This window comes from Sugiyamaella lignohabitans, chromosome A (genome assembly GCF_001640025.1).
Source record: "Sugiyamaella lignohabitans strain CBS 10342 chromosome A, complete sequence".
NCBI classification, from domain to species: Eukaryota; Fungi; Ascomycota; class Dipodascomycetes; order Dipodascales; family Trichomonascaceae; genus Sugiyamaella; species Sugiyamaella lignohabitans.
Genome location: NC_031672.1, coordinates 2,202,604 through 2,221,315, shown reverse-complemented (window position 1 = coordinate 2,221,315; position 18,712 = coordinate 2,202,604). Strand labels below are relative to the sequence as shown.

The window sequence follows — 18,712 nt, the reverse complement described above, 5'->3', positions numbered from 1 at the left end:
TTGACCAGAGTGGACATCTTCGTCTTCTTCTTGAATGACATTGTCGTCATCGCTCGATTCTCCCCAGTGGTTGTCGTCATCACTATCACTGCCTTTTGAACGACCTGTGTTCAGTGGCTTGATTTCTGGGAACCCGTGTTGAGAAAATCGGGTGTTTTGAACAAGCTGTACTAGTTCTGGATCTGGTGAGTACTCTTCTACACGGGATGGAGATGGTGCATTGCGCTCTGGTGAAACTGGCGAGCCATGGTGACTGCCGTTAATAGAACTCATTATCTCAGCTTCTAGATTGTTCTGATCCGTATTATCATACGTTTCTCCTTCTACTTGCAACGAGGGAATATTCGACGAGCTGAGTTCACTAGCCAATATATCACGAGTTTGGTCTGGTTGTTGTTGTTGTTGCTGTAATGATGATGGTAGCTGTTTTTCTGGTTCACTGACAGCATCAACTTGTGACTGCTCGTTGTTAGATGATGGATTCAACCCTACAATTGGATCAGGTTTCCATCTGCCAGCAACTGCCCCACGAGGTGTTTTGAGATCAGACTCTGAATCAGAATCTGATGAATCGCTATCAGACGAATCGGATGAGTCGGAATCAATAACCTGAGGACGATGTTTCAACCCCATTGCATTCATCTGGTCATTGATATTAGTAATATCAGGATCAACAGCATTTCGGTCAGCATCTTCCTCCGAGTCTTCCATTACAGGATGACTACGAACTGATTCGGAGATTGGTCTGCCGTGTAAAGCAGGTCGTTCATCAAGAGATAGTCTACCAGCTACTGATGTGCTGTCTAATGATCTTCGACCAGTTGACAATGAAGCAGTCGAGTCTGTTTCTCCATAAAAGTCGTCTGATTTTTGGGCATGACTCAAGTAACCATTGTGGGCATCTTCTGGCGAACGCGAGTATGGGTTGTTTAAATGAGACTCTGTCAATGGATTAAATTGAGTTCCCAAAGGTTGAATTGTCTGAGATTGTAAGTGAGGTGGCAGTAGTTGAGAAGCTGGTTGTGAGGATGATTGTAGCTGGGTAGTTTGTGGTGCTCGAGGCGTGAGAATATCAGGAAGTGCTGATGGCAGTTTCTGAGGTAGTGTACTAGGCAATGGCTCTACTACCTCGTCATCATCAGCTTCATTCTCATCGTCGTAGTACTGGTCATAGATTTCCTCATGGTCGTCATATGACTCTGCATCTCCATTGGCACCTGCACCTTGCTCGTCTGTAGAGCCAGCAGCCAGAGATTTTGACACATTAGCATTGGCATCAGAACCAGAATTTACAGTTTCAACAGGAACTGAACTACCAGTCGTACTAGTACCGACATTAACGGGTGGAGTGGGTGTAGGAGTTGCTGAAGGCCATGCTCCTGGCCAGGCTCCCGGCAGATGTTCTGAACTCGGACCCGAACCTTGAACTGGAGCTTTAGTTGAAGATGAACTTGGAGCATTTGTCAATCCTACAGCTCCAGCCAGACTAGCAACTGCACCAACTGCAGCACCAGCAACAGCTCCTCCAGCAGCACCAACTGTACCCACTGCAGACTTGGCAGTCTCATTTGCCGAATCTCCTGTACCCTCTACAGACTCTGAACCGGGTTGTTGCGATGGTGTTCCATCTGAAAGTGAATATTTAGTAACTCCAGCCTCTACAAAAGTTCTTGAGGCAGTTGAAGCATTCGATTTCGTGTGACTGAGCTCTGGAGATGCTGATCCCGGTTCTGGTGCGTTGATAGTTGGAACCACTGGCCGTCCCGAATCAGTCCCAAAATCCGAACTATTCGATATTCCCACACGACCTGAACCCACTTCAGGCCCACTAGCCAACTTTGTTGAGCCCTGTGAATCAGATCCCGAACCATTTCCAAGTGGTGTTGCCGCATTTTGCAGATACTCCTGTGGAATGGCTGGTATACTGGGAATCACCGGAGGCAAAGGAGGTACCTCGTTATCATCGTTATAATTGTAATTTCCGCCGTTTTCGTCGTCGACCCAATCGTCATAATCATCATCACCATAGCCACCACCGTCATATGATACATTCGGCTGTAACCACCGGGCTGATTTAGCTCTCTGTACGCTGTTTTCCTGTTAGCAACCACCCTCGAAAAACTCTCGAAAAACCATCAAAAAACCATCAAAAAACCGCCTTTCCAATACCAAAACCGACTCTGTCAACACCCAACCACATGCAATCCCCACGTCACGTACTTATTAGAAGCCATCTTGCCAGATCTCGCTCCTGCTCTGTGTAATCAAACTGTGAGCCACCTGTGCATCACTCAAGCGAGATGCGACTGTTTCTAAACATGGGGTCATCACGCGAGGCTGTGCATACCCCCTTTACCCCTGAGAACACTGCCTGGTTGATCCCCCTCTCTAAAACCGGGTTCTACCTCTCTCTTTTTTCCCTGTTTTTCTGCTAACTCAGTCACAAAACTCGCTTCTTCGTTATCAGAGGGGGGTTTTGGGCCGCGGAGTGTGCCTCCGGCGGCTGGGGCTCCGCCCCAGACCCCGCTGCTCCTCTCGCTTCGCTCGAGTCGTTGTGTCTACCGACCCTGGCATGCAGGGGGTTCTGGGACTGCTGATTTGAGGGTGAATAAACTTTCGAAGGGTCATTTTGGCGAGTTTAAGGGGCGGGAATTTGCCGTAATTCGGGGGTTCAGGGGCAGGCGAGAAAGTCTTTGTTCAGTTACGGCCATATCTAGAGTAAAATAAGATTTCCCGTCCGATCAATCATATTCAAGCCTCTAAGAGCCTTGATCAGTAATGCCGTGGGAGACCAGGCGTGAACAGAAGGTGCTGTAATTTTTGAGTTTTCATTTTTTTACTCCACAGCGAACTCTTCGACTCCGTGACGTTATTTTTTTTGATAGAGCTCTGACTGGGGATATGATTCAGTAAACTCACCTTTTTTTTTTTTGATAAAATTTCGGAGTTCGAGTACAGACAGAATGTGTGAGTAGCGAATGAAACCTCGAAATTCAGCATCCTCCCCCACAAAACTCCTGCGAAGCAGGAGCAACCAGGGTCTGGGGCGGAGCCCCAGCCGCCGGAGGCAGACCCAACCCCCCAAGGAAACAGAATGGACCCGGGAAGACCCCTGGGGTCCGTAGTCACGTGACCAGTAAATTCTGCAGGTAAGTTCGTGAAGTAGTGAGAAAGTTGGAGTAGGAGACAGCAGGAACAGAAACGCCATGAGTGGAGAGATACTGGAGATAGAGAGGTCGGCTCTAGAAGAGTTGGAGCGGATTGAGCAGGCCGTGACGGACCGGATAGTGCATAACCCGTGGATTCTTCCGGATACCCTTCAGCTGTCGACGAGCTCGTCATTGAACGGGAAGAGGAAAAGACCAGTCAGGGAAACGACTTTGAGCCAGTTGGAGGTGGCCAAGTTTCTCGAGAGATATCAGGAACAATGTAAATACATGAACTCGGTGATTTCAGGAGTGAAGAGACGACGACAGAAGAAGGGCGATGAAGTCGATGCGACTGATGGTGGAGCTCTGGTGCTAGCAGATCAACACATTAAAGAAGTTAAGGCATTAGGAGAGTTTTCGGGAGCGTCTCAACAGCTTCTTGATCAGTATAGTAAAGAAGTCAGCTCGATTAAAGAGTTTTATAGAAAGTATCCCAACCAGGATGTGGACGATTTGGCTGCGACGTATGCTATGGCTCGAACTCTGAAGAAGAGGAACTTGGCAAATAATAATAATAACGGTCTGGACAAAGATGTTGAGCAGACAGACCAGTCCGTCGGTTTGACAGATGGAGGTGTGCTATCGACATTTGCAGTGGCAGAAAATGTTAGTGTGGATACCGAATTCTCGGGAGAAGAATATTACGGTCGGTTCGTGGACATGGTCGGTCTGCATGAACAGTTTTTGAACCTTCATTTTGTACAACACCAGCTATCATATACGCAATATCTGGACAAAATGTCTGATTTCTCAGACAAATCTATCTACAGCTCACAGCGACTCAACAGTTCACACTATTTCGAGTACATTGTCGAGCTACACAAGTATCTCGAGACCTTTTTTCGGAAAACTCGGATTTTGGCGCATCCGGAATCGAGTCTTGCTAGTATCGAATCGGATTTCGACTCTCTCTGGCAGTCTCAAAAGTATCCCAGCTGGATCCGAGAAGATAAAGAGTCGAGAAATGGTGGTCAAATCAAGGGTGAAGGCGAAGCTGGTGCTGGTGCTGGGAGCACAGATGGCGAATCAGGATCCTCTGACCCGCTGTTCTGCGTGCCCTGTAACAAAAGATTCACAAACGAAGCACTTTTTAATAACCATCTGCCAGGAAGAAAACACAAACGGAATGCCGCTGCTGCTACTGCTGCCGCTGGTACTTCCAGTACAGACGGTTCAGGAGCGAATAACTCCCCTAGCTCCAACATCAGCGCTAATATCCCTATTGGAGAAGACCTGAAATTAAGAGCACTTGCCTCGCACGAGTACCATATCTACTGTCTGGCTGACCTGCTGGCCAAAGTCATTACCGACACCAAATCCAATGTTGAACGACGACAGGCCCTTACCGACCGAGAACGACAGGCTGAAATCGAAGCACTGGAACTAGAAGCGAATGGAAATGGGTATTCTGACAACAGCGATGCTGAAAACGACAATAACAACAACAACGACGATGACGATAGTGAAGATGAAGTGGTATACAACCCACTGAAACTGCCATTGGGCTGGGACGGTCGACCCATTCCATTCTGGCTGTATAAATACCAAGGTCTAGGAATCGAGTTCGATTGCGAAGTATGTGGAAATGCTTCCTATGCCGGTCGCAAAGCATTCGACAAACATTTTCTGGAACCACGCCATGTCCATGGATTGCGATGTCTCGGTGTGCAACCCGGTCCACTTTTCAAAGGCATCACTAAACTAGCCGACGTCATGAGTCTCTGGGAAAAAATCAAAAAAGACAACCGCCAATTAGAAACCACAAACGAAGTGGCCGTCGAAATGGAAGACGACGAGGGCAACGTCATGTCCGAAAAAGTCTACAACGAGTAAGTATCCCCTCCCCTACCTCTCACTACCGTACCCCTACTAACATGTCTAGTCTCAAGAAACAAGGGCTCATATAACCTCTCTATTTAACTGTATTTATCAACTAACCGTTACACGTGTACTGCCTCCGTCTGGGGACTCTACTTGGGGGGGGGGTTCAATGCCTCCGGCGGCTGGGGCTCCGCCCCAGACCCTGGTTGCTCCTGCTTCGCAGGAGATTGAATCAATGACTGAACATTCAAGACTAGCAACGACCTCGAAGACGCCGTTCCTGATTTGAAGCTCGTGGCGCATGTCTTGTAAGTTATACAATATGATGCAATTACTCGGTCAGCAGCGAATGAAGGTGATAACTAGTAAATGCAACTAGTATTGATAAAATATTCATCAGAGGGATGATACATGTTATGTAATTAATTTATTGATTAATATTAATTTTTTGTCTTACATAGATAAACCAGCGACGCTGTTACATTTTACTATCATTTGATTGCTTTGAATTGAGCGAATTATCCCGAGAACTCACTTGCAGTTTTTGGAGTTGGTAAACTTCTGACATTCAGTGGCATCAACGCCAGATAATTACACGACGGTGCATTGCATTTGATTCTTCAACAAATATTATGTGACAATTTGATTCCCTTGAGTAGTTCCAAATACCACATGGTCGTTAAAACTGGGCAGTTCGTCACCTAGTTCATTGTGGGCCTCTTGTAAGAGTGGGCACTCGTCCATAATATGAGAGATACTCTCTAGACTGCCGTAACGACACGGTTGTTCAGCAACCTTGATTTGAAACCGTTGGAACTGTTTCTCCACCGTGTCATGGCCGGAATCGAGCTGTAATCAAGTACTTAGCACCCGACTGGTATTTGTGACGTAGCGAATCCTGGATTGTCCAAGTTAACCCCCATGATCCTGTATTATTTATTTAACATAATTTATAGTAGTCATTAAAATAATAATTATTTTTCAACCTGTTATATTTCTCGTTTTTAGACTGTGAATACTGAACGACGTTAAAGTTCGTGTTCAAATCTCCCTATGCAATGCCGTACCCCCGGAGTCCGCATTTTCCAAGCCCAACCAACCCCTGAGGGATACCCCCGGTGTAACGAGCGCAGCGAGCTACGGGGTCTGGGGCAGAGCCCCAGCCGCCGGAGGCAGCCGGGCCCGCCCCCAGTTCTCCCAACGGGCATGCATTCCCTGGTGCAGTTCTGGTGCAGCCCGTTCGTTATCTTGCATATGGGCTTGTTCGGCTGGGATGCGATGAGATTACCCCTGGCATTTCCATACCGAGTAAAGTCGATCGGAGTCGAACTTTATCTGTTTGAAGCTAGATACAAACGGAGCCATGGAGCGGTAAATGAATAGAATCCGATCGATATTAGACTCCTACTAATGCTTTAAAGTTGGTAGTGAACATCGGCTGGTCTTTAGAGGGTGTTCGAGCTGTGCTTGGGTGCTCCAGCCGGTACTGTAGCGGGTTCTTGCAGGGGGGCTGCAGTCTGCAGGCCTGTCGGGCCCGTGATCCAAGATTATGTGGTCAAGGCAGACATCAGACATCAGCATAATCTTTAGAGCCCTGTGTATATATATGATGGGAAATCCGCAGCAATGGTCTTTTTTTCTTCTCTTTTTCTTTTTTCTCCTCAGAATAAACCTCCAGCTGTTTTTACACTCAAGTTTTGTTCTGTGAATTATTAACCAGCGCTTTCAACACTATTTTTTACTACTGTTTTACTGTCACCCGTTTTAATTGATAAAATGGGTGCATTTTTCTTTTCCAACGGTGATTATCTTCCTTCTAATGGAGCCCACAAGGTCCCTCGTCGTCCTGTTTTGAGTGAGGTCCGTTGCGGTATTTCTGTGCCCAAGTATGGTGCTTGTGTACAACAAGAGAACCGTCGTCCTGCCAGACGTTCTGCTTTTGCTTATCACAAGGTTTTGATCCTTGAATGTTCCCCCGATGACTCTGGTGTCTCGGTTGGATCTGATGAGACCCTCAATGAACCCACCATTTGGAAACCCATTGATATTGTTGCCGAACAAGCTTATCGTGAAAACTCTGCTCCCATTGATAAAGATAATGATGATGACAACTCCTCCGAGTGGTCTTTTGAGGCTGGAGACGAGGCTGCCTTTACCACCCGCCAAATTCAAACTAATTGGTCCGAAGAGAACACTGAAGCTACCTGGACTACCCCTGCTGCCTCTTGGGCTCTATCTGATTGCCCTATTGAAATTGATGAGAATGACTCTACTCCTGAGTCCCATGACGAAGTGACATTGAATGAGTCGCCTTTGGAAACCTCCACCAGCGATTTGGCTGAATCTGAGGAAATCACTCCTGCCAAGGTGGATGATGAAACCCCTTGCACTATTGCCGACGCCCTTGCCCCTGCCATCGAGGGCAGTTGTTCCATTGACAGCCTTGTTGCTGAGATTATTGCCGTTGCAAACTTATTCAAGGGTTTGCCACAATTGATTGTTTCTGGTGGAGTTCAAGCTGAACCATACACCGAGCTTCCCACTACAGCTCCACTGGCTCCATCTAAACCTATTGCTCAAACTCCCTCTGACAATTTGGTCATTCAGGTTGAGGAAGTCAACAAGCCCAAGACACCATTGTTGATGACAAGAGCCAAAGCAAAGCTGAATTCTTTTACTGGACGCGCTGCCCCTATTACGAAATCCACTCTCATGTTTAATGGAGTTCAAACAGCCGTCTATGCTACTCCCCCTTGCAGCCAGGAAGCCCTCATGGAGAACAAGAAATACAGACTTGATGGAGGTGCCATTATTAAGGCCCATTCGCCAATTGTTTATCAGAACATCCGCACTCTTTGTGGAATCGACTATCATGAGTTTTTGAATTCGTTTGTTTTGCAGTCTGACTTGACCAAGACTAAATCTCCTGGCAAATCTGGATCCGATTTCTTGTTTACTCCTAATGGCAAGTACATTATTAAGACCATCAAGCGCAAGGAGCACAACGTCATTGCTAATGCGGAATTTTTGGCCGACTATTACAATCATATCAAGGCCCACCCTAGCACTCAGCTTCCTTTCTACCTTGGGAACTACACCCTTGTTGCTGACGGACAGAAGACTCACTTTATCATTATGAAGAATTTGCTTCAGAAGGAGACTGATTTGATTTACGATCTCAAGGGATCGAGCCATGACCGACGTGCCGGGCCCAGAAAAGACAATCGTGGCCGTGTAGTGTTCAAGGATCTTGACTGGACTGACAAACACGAGGCTCTCTCCATGACTCAAGAGGACAGAGACAAGTTAATGGTTCAAGTTTCAAAGGATGTCGATTTCTTGAAGCGACATAATATCATGGATTACTCATTGTTGGTAGGACTCCAGAGTGACACTCGAACTTGTGAACAACAGCCTGTTATTGGTATGATTGATACCCTTTGCCCCTTTAGTTGGCGCAAGAGAGCGGAAACTACTGTCAAAGGACTGATGTTTGGCAGATCCGCTGTAGATGTTGTTAACCCTAAGAAGTATGGAGCGAGATTCCTTAATTTCGTTCAATCTGCCGTGGTCCCTGGACCCAGCAGATCAGTGTCTACTCATTGTTAAGTTCTTCTTTCACGATGTGCGATTATCTGGTCGGTCTGGCCTTGTCTGTTGCTCCCTTACCTCGAGGGACCAATACTAGCTATGACTATTAGTTCATGGTCACACTATCTTTTTATTTGATCTTCAGAGGCTCCCTTAGGCTCCCTTGTCATGGTTTCACATTTGGTACTATTGGACTGGTTATCAACACAATTTCCTTTCGGATTAGCGATCTTCAGTCGGCGGCATCCCGAGTCTCGGCTGACATCTGCTATCATTCATTGGCCCACAGGTTCCAAGCCCGACAATTGCTCATCGTCTCTTGTTGTTCACTTCATCAGTCGCCTCGCACACCGCGAGCAGACGACGATTTAGACCGTTCGACTAGGTAGAGCTGGCTCGCCAGTCTACTCCTGGACATTCTTGAATCGTTCCAATTACGGCGCTTCCTTAGCGACATTTTGGAATTAGATCAAGGCTCACAATCTCTATGGACGGACGATGAGCACTCTTAGACTTGGCGCCTTAGGTGGATACCCCCTACTCACCCACCTGGCCAATGGACTCTTAATAGTACCTCCCATAACCATGACACGGACTCTGGGATCGAGTTCAACGAATGAGATAATCAATGGCCTAGTTGACTCTGTTCTAACGGGATTCCTTGTATTGACGGAAAGATCCCTCACCTCTCACGGAGCTGGCAGACACTTATTCAGGAACAGAAGCTAGACTGGCTAGACCGCACACCTGATCGATTGAACTTGACTCTACTACTTTACAAAAACTGAGATGGGTTTAATGGTTATTGTTGTAATTAATAATATTATTATTCTCTAAATTTGCCTTGACGACGCTGCCTCCGGCGGCTGGGGCTCCGCCCCAGACCCTGGTTGTGCTCCGCTTCGCGGAGCGGCCCGGGGCCCCAGAACCGACTCGATCACCCTCAGAGCAGCAGCGAGGACTGCAGTTTGCTCAGCCCCAATAAGCGATAAGTATAATTAGTTAGAGGAATGCTGTCATGAAGATGTCTATAGCGAATATCGCTGGGGTCGACGAGCTTACATTTCCAGTTAATAAATTTTATAAATCATCTGATTACGCCTTACTGGTTTTGTATTTAGAACTGCAAGGATCATTGTTATAAATTATTATTATATGTCCTATCACTCAGGCTCAATCCAACAAATGGTCCGTCACGGACCCTAGAAGTCCTGGAAAATGCGACCCGGACAGAGTCAGAATTCAAATGAGATTCTGGCCAATTCTATGTCAGAGATTCTAACACAGAACTTGTTGACAACTGAAGGTCACAAATATAATGTTCTGTGACATTCTCGATAATATGATTTCATCTAATCAATACAGCGTTGACGATGTTGTGAGAATTGTATTGTACCAGTTGTCAGCACTTGGCAGTCATAATATGACAACCTCGTAGTGGAGCTTTCCATGATCGAGGTGATGCAACTGTCGAGAGAGGGTGCACGGAAGAAGTGCTACAACCGCGTATCACTTCAGACGATGTTCTAGTGTAGTGACCATAATAAAAGAAACCGACCAGGAGTGAATGAAGTGTAACGGTCGCTGCTGGCGACACTAGATTCACCTGCCTGTTTACGAGTACTTCTCAAGTAGAAGGTTCAGAAGTGAAGGATCTCGGGTTGATTCGCTCGAGCCATCTCCTGCGAAGCAGGAGCAACCAGGGTCTGGGGCGGAGCCCCAGCCGCCGGAGGCATGTCTCCCCCCGGAGAGAAAGGTTAAATTCTAGTTGATTATATTTATATAGGATAAACAAAACAAAGGTGTAGTAAATCAGATGGGGCGAAGTAGTTTAGCTGTAGAGGTCGTCATCCTCACCTTCGGCACCGACAGCAGCACCACCGGGAGCACCGCTTGAAGAGTCGGCAGCGGCACCGCTAAATCGGAAAGTGGCAGTTCCTCTGGAGGTACGGAGTTGTTGAGCATAGGCTTCGTAACGGCGGAGTTCCGAGTCGCTGACAGAACGCGAGGCGGTCTTCATGGCCTCCTCAAAGTGCTCTCTGGTGATGAATGGAACGGGGTCCTCCATAGCGACATCGTCTTCAGCACCGGCATCAGCAGCACCGGACTCGTCGCCTCCGTTACGACTGGCAGCAATACTGGCCTCGATACTGTCTTTAATGGCAAACTTGGCCGATCTTTGAACAATATACGACAAATCGGCACCCGAGAATCCGTTGGTAGAACGGGCGATTTCCCGCAAATCAAGACCAGGCTCCAAAGGAGTCTTACGGAGTTGAGCAGACAGAATCGACAAACGACCCTCTTCATCAGGAAGAGGAACGTAAATCAACTGGTCCAAACGACCGGGTCTCAACAAAGCAGGGTCGATTTGATCAGGTCGGTTGGTAGCACCAATCACAAACACGTTCTTCTTGGCATTCATACCGTCCATCTCGGTCAGCAATTGGTTCACAACACGGTCAGCACCGCCGGAATCGCCCACGGATCCACCTCTCGACTTGGCAATGGAATCCAACTCATCAAGGAAAACAACACATGGAGCAGCAGCACGGGCCTTGTCAAAGATATCTCGAATATTGGACTCCGACTCTCCAAACCACATGGATAACAACTCGGGTCCTTTAACGGAAATGAAATTGGCAGACACCTCAGTGGCCACGGCCTTGGCAAGCAAGGTCTTACCAGTACCAGGAGGTCCGTAAAAGAGAACTCCCTTTGATGGAGACAAACCAAACTTGGTATACATCTCGGGGTGCAAAACTGGATACTCGACAGTCTCCTTGAGCTCCTGCTTGATCTTATCAAGACCTCCAACATCGTCCCAAGTGACATTGACACTTTGAACCACAGTCTCACGAAGGGCCGATGGGTTCGAAATACCAAGTGCAAATCGGAAATTCTCCATTGTAACTCCCAGACTATCCAACACCTCGGCATCAATCGTCTCCTCCTCCAAATCAATCAGATCCATCTTCTCACGAATCTGTTGCATAGCGGCTTCTGAACACAACGAGGCCAAATCCGAACCCACATAACCGTGAGTCTCACTGGCAATAGCCTCCAAATCGACATCATCAGCCAGTTTCATGTTCTTGGTATGAATTCTCAGAATCTCCAAACGGCCAGTTGGATCGGGAATACCAATATCGACCTCACGATCAAAACGGCCAAATCTACGAAGAGCAGGATCAATCGAGTTGGGTCGGTTAGTAGCAGCAATCACCACCACATTAGCACGGGCCTTCATTCCGTCCATCAAAGTCAGCAATTGCGAAACGACTCTTCGCTCGACCTCTCCATTAGTCTTGTCTCTCTTAGGAGCAATGGAATCGATCTCATCAATGAAAATAATGGCGGGAGCGTTTTTCTCGGCCTCTTCAAATGCCTTTCGCAGATTACTCTCCGACTCACCGGCCATTTTACTCATAATCTCTGGACCATTAATCAAAAAGAAAAATGCTCCAGTCTCATTAGCCACGGCACGGGCCATCAAAGTCTTACCAGTACCAGGAGGACCAAACATCAGAATACCTCTAGGAGGTTTAATACCGATACTCTTAAACAGTTGAGGATGACGCAGAGGCAGTTCAACAAGCTCACGGATCTGAGCCATCTGCTTTCTACATCCTCCAATATCGTCATAACCAACCTCATTCAGGTTATTCTCCTCGTCCTCGCGGTTAATAGGCTCGCCCTCGCAGTGAATAATGGTATCCTGAGCCACAATAGCGTACTCAGCGGGATCCACATCCACAACCTTGAACTCCACCTGTCTCATACCACCGCGTACCGTGAACAAATCGCCCTTTCTCACCGGTCTATAAGCCTCCACAAAGTAAGGCTTCAAATAAACATCAAAAAGCGATCCAGTGAGTCCCTCTACCGTATCAGCAATGGGCAAACACGAGATTCTCTTAGCCTGTTTCCCTTGTTAGTCACGGTTCCCCACCTGCCTCCGGCGGCTGGGGCTGCGCCCCAGACCCCCCGGCTCCTCTCGCTCCGCTCGAGTCGATTGCGTCTCCAGCCCCCGCCAACTCCTGCGAAGCAGGAGCAACCAGGGTCTGGGGCGGAGCCCCAGCCGCCGGAGGCACACGGCCCCTCCAGTGTACTTACGTATTTGATATCCGGACAGGGATGGACAGTGATGACGTCGCCGAGACGCACGCGGAGGTTGTTACGCACGACTCTGTTGATACGGACGAGTCCGTCTTCGAGCTCTTCGTCGGCAAGGACAATGAGAACTGTGTCCTTGCGCTTCTTGCCCTTGACGAGGACAGTGTCGCCGCGGAACAGTTGCAGCAGGTCCATGGTGTTGGGCGACAGCGAGATCACCGAATTGTCGTCGTTGGTGGCATCTTCGACGACAAGAGCGTTGTCTTTCTTCTTGCGGCGCAAAATGGCCGTGGCTGTGGCATCTTCTTTCGACTCCTCTTTGCCAGAGGCATCGACAAGATTGGGTTTCTTGTCGTGGTGGTGGGCGTGTGATGCGTCTTCTGACATGGTCTTTTCGTATTCAGTCTCTTCTGTATCTCGTTAATGAACTATTTATTAATCAATTCTCAGATTTGCGTTCTTGTTCCACTGAAGTTAATTCTACTGAAATTCCAATGTTGGTCTACCGACTGATGTTTATGATTAGTATCAGAATCTAATGGCAGTAGTCAGTAGTCAGCAGTGGCAGTGAACAGCTGTTTTTCTGTGTGATTCGTTGATTCGTGGATTCGTGTTCCTGTGAACTGAATTTATTAGCGTTAACCGTTCAATTGACTCGACTCTCGCGAATTCTCGACTTTTTTCACCGACTTTAATTATAAAAATGTGGCAAATCCGATGTTCGTGCGGTCAACTGTGGCATGTACTGAACGAAGTACGTCGATGCTGCTTGCTTGTGTAATAAATACTCCCCTCTCTCTCACTCTCTCGCTCCTGCCGCTCTCCACCAGATCTGCCTCTCCGGGCTCGGGGCTTATAAACCCACCCCGGGTAACACCCGCCCGCACGGCTGAAGAAGGTCCTGGAACGAACGCACCTCCGCGGATCCACTGCTGGACCCTGGCACTCAGGCGGAGCTCGCTGGTGGCAAACTGGGTTAGTAATCTCTGGGGAGGGGGGGGGGTGTGCCTCCGGCGGCTGGGGCTCCGCCCCAGACCCTGGTTGTGCTCGCTTCGCGAGCGGCGTGGGGGCCCTGTGGCGAGAGGTGGGGGCCAGGAGGGTCGATGGAACGGGGGAAATGGCTCGAGAGGCCCCGGAGACGGTCCCAGCCGCTCGCGAAGCGAGCACAACCAGGGTCTGGGGCGGAGCCCCAGCCGCCGGAGGCACGAGGCGACCACCCCCTGAGTCAGCCGTGCACACGCAGGGTCGTGCAGGAGAAGCGGTGATCGACGAGGGGGAATGAAATGAGAGATCAGAGAAACTGGTGATCAGAAGCTCAGTGGAAGTGAGAACTGCGAAGAGAGAAAGAAAACTGAGAAAGAAAAGAAAAAAAAAGTGTTAGGATGAGCAAAGACGCGGTGAATTTGCTGCTGCTGACGTATAATCTCGGGAAGACGAGACTCGAGCCGAAGTACTTCGCTGAGGAGGTGTTGCTGCCGGCGCTGGTAGGCCGGGGGAGTCAGTTGCCGGGTGCCAGTAGAAGTTCTGGTAGTGTTTTTGGAGCTGGAACTGGTTCTGGTACTGGTTCTGGTTTGGGAGTTAGCGGTTTTGGTGGGGAAACGGATGGAAATGGCACGGAAACGGGAATTGGGTCTGGTGGGTCAGTATCAGCAGACTCAACTGAGAATGGAGTTAGTAGTAGTGGAAGTTCCGAGACTGAGCCAGAAATCGTGGCAATTGCACTCGAGGAAGTGGGTCCGATCATGAACGGGTGTTTTGGCGACCTCGACGAGTACTTAAGTCCCATTTTGAAGGGTGTAGAGACTGCTCTGGACAGGTACATTCAGCAGCGAATCGAGTCTACCGGTGCTGGAAGTGGTATTGTTCACCATGGGAGATACATAAGAGTGGCTGTTCATAGCTACGGTGCCATTGCTCTGCTTTTATATGTGTTTGTGCCAGAAGGAGCTCAGACTCCGGTGCTCAAAGTGCTCACTGCGTCGACCGGTGTAGGTTACTTACGGTCCAGTCTGAAGGGTGGAGTCGGCATTCGAATCGAACTCGCGAACCCAGTTGCTGATAGTTTTGCTCCTGATATAGCTACTGACATTTCAGTTACTGATTCAGTAACTGATTCAGGCGCCATTTCTACTGCTCACTCGACTATTGAGTCTGTTAGAGCGCCTAGTGAAGCTGGAGCATCTGGTTCAGAGTCAACCACTAAAACCATTCTGACTTTTGTAGCAGCTCATCTCACTGCAAATGAAGGAATGGTGTACTACCGCAACAGAGACTTTCTCGACATCGTCACGATGCTGGATTTCGGCGATGGCTACGGTGCGTACCATCCACAATCGCATCTTTTTTTCATGGGCGATCTCAACTATCGTTCCATAGAAGACCCTTTTGGCGTTCCAGGAAGTAATACCGCCAGCAACACAGCATCAACTACTACTCATAACACAGATCGGTCTGAAGAAGAAACCAGTCTTCTTTCTGAACTCGGGTCCTCGTCTAATGCAGTATCACGATATAAACAAGTCGACGAACTGACAATTGCACGACGTCAGGGCGATGCTTTTGTAGGGTTTTCTGAACCACCTATCACCTTTCCCCCGACATTCAAGTTTTTCGAGAACCGCCAGACGTACAACCGCAAACGAATCCCGTCCTGGTGCGACCGTATTCTCTATCTCACATACTCCGACAGCGACAGCGACAACAACACAACCCTGTCTTCACGTTCAGAAACCGTATACCGCTACGATTCGCTACCGAACTGCACTATTTCCGACCACAAACCGGTCTACCTCTCGATCCAAATCCCCTCTTCCCCGCCACCATCCCTTCGCAACCACCCCGACCTCGTCCTCCCCCGATCTGCCACCGATCCCACATCCATCAACCTCGCTCTCACGCCCTCCCGCTCGCGAAACAACTCGCTCCTCAGCTACTACGCCGACACCTCCATCGGCTGGGGCCTCTTCCTTTCCACCACCCCCCGTGGCCACGTCTACTCAGCGCTCGGCGGCCTTCTCCTCCTGGCCCTCTACACCTTCTACTTCGTTTTCTAGCCAATTGATTGTTTTGGGGGCACTGCCTCCGGCGGCTGGGGCTCCGCCCCAGACCCCGCTGCTCCTCTCGCTTCGCTCGAGTCGGGCTTCGGGGGTCCCTGAGCTGCTGGAAATCTCCTGCGAAGCAGGAGCAACCAGGGTCTGGGGCGGAGCCCCAGCCGGCGGAGGCAGTGTCATCCCAGAGAGAAAATATAAAATAAATTAAAAAAGTTCCTAAATACTATCGTGAAAATCGTAACTCGTGAATGAAGGGTGAGCCTGGTTAGTGCTGGCGGCCGGTTTTGAAGAGGAAGGTTGATACGGCCTCGTAGTTGAGTTTTTTGGAGAACGCTTTTTGTTTGAGCACTTGCTGGGCAGTTTCGGCTGCTGAAGGTAGTGCTCCGTCTTGGAGTTTGTACGTCGAGGTCTTGACTCGGGCTGCTGCATTCTTCTTGCGTTTTTTGGGTGCTCGGATGATTCCAGCAGCAGCATCAGCCTCGAGTTTGAGTCGTTTGTTCTCTTGCTCAATGAGGTAGTCGCGGTTCATGGTCATCCAGACCTGAGTCTTGATCTCGATTTCAGACGCCGTCAGCACACTCGCATTGACTTCGTCGTCGTCAACATCGGAAAGACATAATGGGTCGTCGGGCACTTCAGAAACCCATTTAGGTCCCTCGTTTTCTCGCACCCGGCCAATGATACCGCCGCCAATCCCGCTCAAATCGATGTCTTCGTTGCCGGCAGCAAGCGCTGCAGCAATAGCTTCGGCTTTCTGAGCTCGATATCGTTCTAAGAACGACACAGCTCGTGATGGCTGTTTTTTGGGTTGTGTAGTGGCAGTTGAATTGCCAGTTGAACCGGTTTCACTGGTGGCAGCAGCTGCATCTGTGATCTTTTCTTTACCCTTGTTTTTGCTCTTTTGTTGCGGACTGTCAGAAAACTCGTTCTCCGACTCGTTTTTGTCCTCTTCGTTGCCTTTATCAGCTTCAGCGTCAACTTCGCCAGAAGCTTCAGTAGCAGCAACAGCTTCAGATGTAGCTTCAGTAGCAGCAACAGCTTCAGATGTAGCCTCAGTAGCAGCATCAGCTTCAGATGTAGCCTCAGTAGCAGCATCAGCTTCAGATGTAGCCTCAGTAGCAGCATCAGCTTCAGATGTAGCTTCAGTAGTAGCATCAGCTTCAGATGTAGTTTCAGTATTAGCTTCCACAGTAGTTTCGACTTCAGCATTAGCTTCACCCTCAGCATCGGCGTTATCTTCACCAGTTGCAGTCTGAGAATTAGTGCCCTCGGCCTCTTCTGCAGCTTGGACCTCTTTTCCTAAAGCCTGACCCACCTCACTCAAGTTCTCGTCGATTTCTCTGGCCATTTTCATCAAATCGCTATCGATAATATCACCTCGTTCAAGAGCTTCTTGCTCTTTGGCCAACTTCTCAGATGCCTTTCTATTCAGTTCCTGGCGTCTTGTGAACGAAGGGGGGTCTGCTGACGATTCAATCATGGTAGCTCGGAAAGTACCCACCGCCAAACCACCAGCACTAGTATTACTAAACTCATCCAGTCTTCTCTGAACAGTGGTCTCACCAACTTTGGCTATTTGAACGATTTGAGCTTTTGACACTCGGATGTTGTTCATTCTACACGCCAACAACACACAAGCGGCCGCTACACCGGTAGGACGTCTTCCAATAGTCAGCCAGTCTTTACCCATACGCTGAGTCAGTCTTGAAGCATCGTTTTTCACCGTATTCGAGTCACTAGGACTCAGTGCCAGTTTGGAAATGAATCGTTGAATGAAAAAAACCGGGTCCATAGTTGGAATCTGATAGATTCCCAGACATTTAAGTAGCTGTAAATAAGTAGATCCAATACTGAACACATTCACAAAAATAGCCTCGGCAAAATCCATTAACATATGATCAGTCTTGTAGATTCTACACGACAAATAGAGACAAGCCGATACCACATAGTGTGATTTCCGACCCTTGACAAAGTTATGAGACAATGCCAGCTTGAAATGTTGCATGGCATTGCCAGAAATGTGTTCTTGGATCTGAAGTTTAGCAGCCAAAGCGTTGATTCGACGTTTAGTTTTTTCGATAGTCTGAAGACGACTCTCGCCCTGATGGCCGTGTAGACCGCCTGAACCAGCATGGGCCTGATCGGCTCCTACAAACGAACCAGTGACGGTAATAGCACCAGCAGAGCTCTCGCCAAAAGTGATTTCAGAAACGATATTCGATTCCTCAACGACTGTACCACAGTTGGTACAACAGTACTCACCAGACTGGATCTCGTATGCAAACGACGTGCCTTTACACGATTTATTAGGACACACTCTTGGCGCCATTTTGGATTCGTGGATTCCTGACTACTCTTCTTATTTTCTTATTTCGGTGTTTCCTTTCTCTTTTTAGTCTTCTCTCACTTCACACTCTAATCACAAATCTAACCAATAAACTCTGACTAAGTAATATATAACCAGACACAATCCAGTATGAAACCACCTGAAACTTGACCGCCTGTCTTCTATTCTCGACTTCTTCTCTTCTTTTCTCGAGTCCTATCTTCTTCGTTCTATTCTCTAGCACTCTGTTGTGTTTTGGGAAACAATATTCTCTAGGTCAGACGACTAAAACTGTCACAGTAGAACAGTCTCACCACAAACGTAAGCAGGTACCAAATCGACTCTGACTGAAGAAAAGTCTCCACGCGCGCGTCAAATCTTTCTATTTTTTCTTCGTATCTGTTTCGTCCGTCTGCGTATATCAAACACACTCCAGCAATCAAGCACTCAGATCTACTCGTGTTATTCTAACCAGCAGCTCCGAAACTAACTCGAATCGCTTCCTTTCTATAGCAAATGTTTTCCACCGTTTCACGAACCTGCATCTCTCCCTAACATACTCCACCGTGCGGCTCAACGCCGCACACCAACCTATGCTC

At 48.4% G+C, this 18,712-nt stretch overlaps 6 protein-coding genes across 6 annotated transcripts; 3 read left to right on the top strand and 3 right to left on the bottom strand.

Moving 5' to 3' along the window:
* Positions 1–3,206: 3,206 nt before the first annotated feature.
* PRP9 (Prp9p) lies at positions 3,207–5,042 on the top strand (the record flags this gene model as incomplete). Its single annotated transcript, XM_018882650.1, has 1 exon — positions 3,207–5,042. One exon carries the CDS (start codon positions 3,207–3,209, stop codon positions 5,040–5,042), a length of 1,836 nt encoding a protein of 611 aa, XP_018734918.1.
* A 1,764-nt stretch (positions 5,043–6,806) lies between these two features.
* On the top strand, positions 6,807–8,639 carry MSS4 (1-phosphatidylinositol-4-phosphate 5-kinase; the record flags this gene model as incomplete). Its single annotated transcript, XM_018882649.1, has 1 exon — positions 6,807–8,639. One exon carries the CDS (start codon positions 6,807–6,809, stop codon positions 8,637–8,639), a length of 1,833 nt encoding a protein of 610 aa, XP_018734917.1.
* A 1,813-nt stretch (positions 8,640–10,452) lies between these two features.
* On the bottom strand, positions 10,453–12,237 carry CDC48 (AAA family ATPase CDC48; the record flags this gene model as incomplete). The annotated part of the gene is made up of 1 exon (XM_018882648.1): positions 10,453–12,237. One exon carries the CDS (start codon positions 12,235–12,237, stop codon positions 10,453–10,455), a length of 1,785 nt encoding a protein of 594 aa, XP_018734916.1.
* Positions 12,238–12,358: 121 nt separating this feature from the next.
* Positions 12,359–13,124, bottom strand: CDC48 (AAA family ATPase CDC48; the record flags this gene model as incomplete). Its single annotated transcript, XM_018882647.1, has 2 exons — positions 12,359–12,433; positions 12,852–13,124. The coding sequence occupies 2 exons, from the start codon at positions 13,122–13,124 to the stop codon at positions 12,359–12,361; spliced, it is 348 nt and encodes a 115-aa protein (XP_018734915.1).
* A 995-nt stretch (positions 13,125–14,119) lies between these two features.
* AWJ20_690 (uncharacterized protein) lies at positions 14,120–17,043 on the top strand (the record flags this gene model as incomplete). Its single annotated transcript, XM_018882646.1, has 2 exons — positions 14,120–15,298; positions 16,564–17,043. 2 exons carry the CDS (start codon positions 14,120–14,122, stop codon positions 17,041–17,043), a joined length of 1,659 nt encoding a protein of 552 aa, XP_018734914.1.
* On the bottom strand, positions 16,053–18,116 carry BRF1 (transcription factor TFIIIB subunit BRF1; the record flags this gene model as incomplete). The annotated part of the gene is made up of 1 exon (XM_018882644.1): positions 16,053–18,116. The coding sequence occupies one exon, from the start codon at positions 18,114–18,116 to the stop codon at positions 16,053–16,055; it is 2,064 nt and encodes a 687-aa protein (XP_018734913.1).
* Positions 18,117–18,712: the final 596 nt, after the last annotated feature.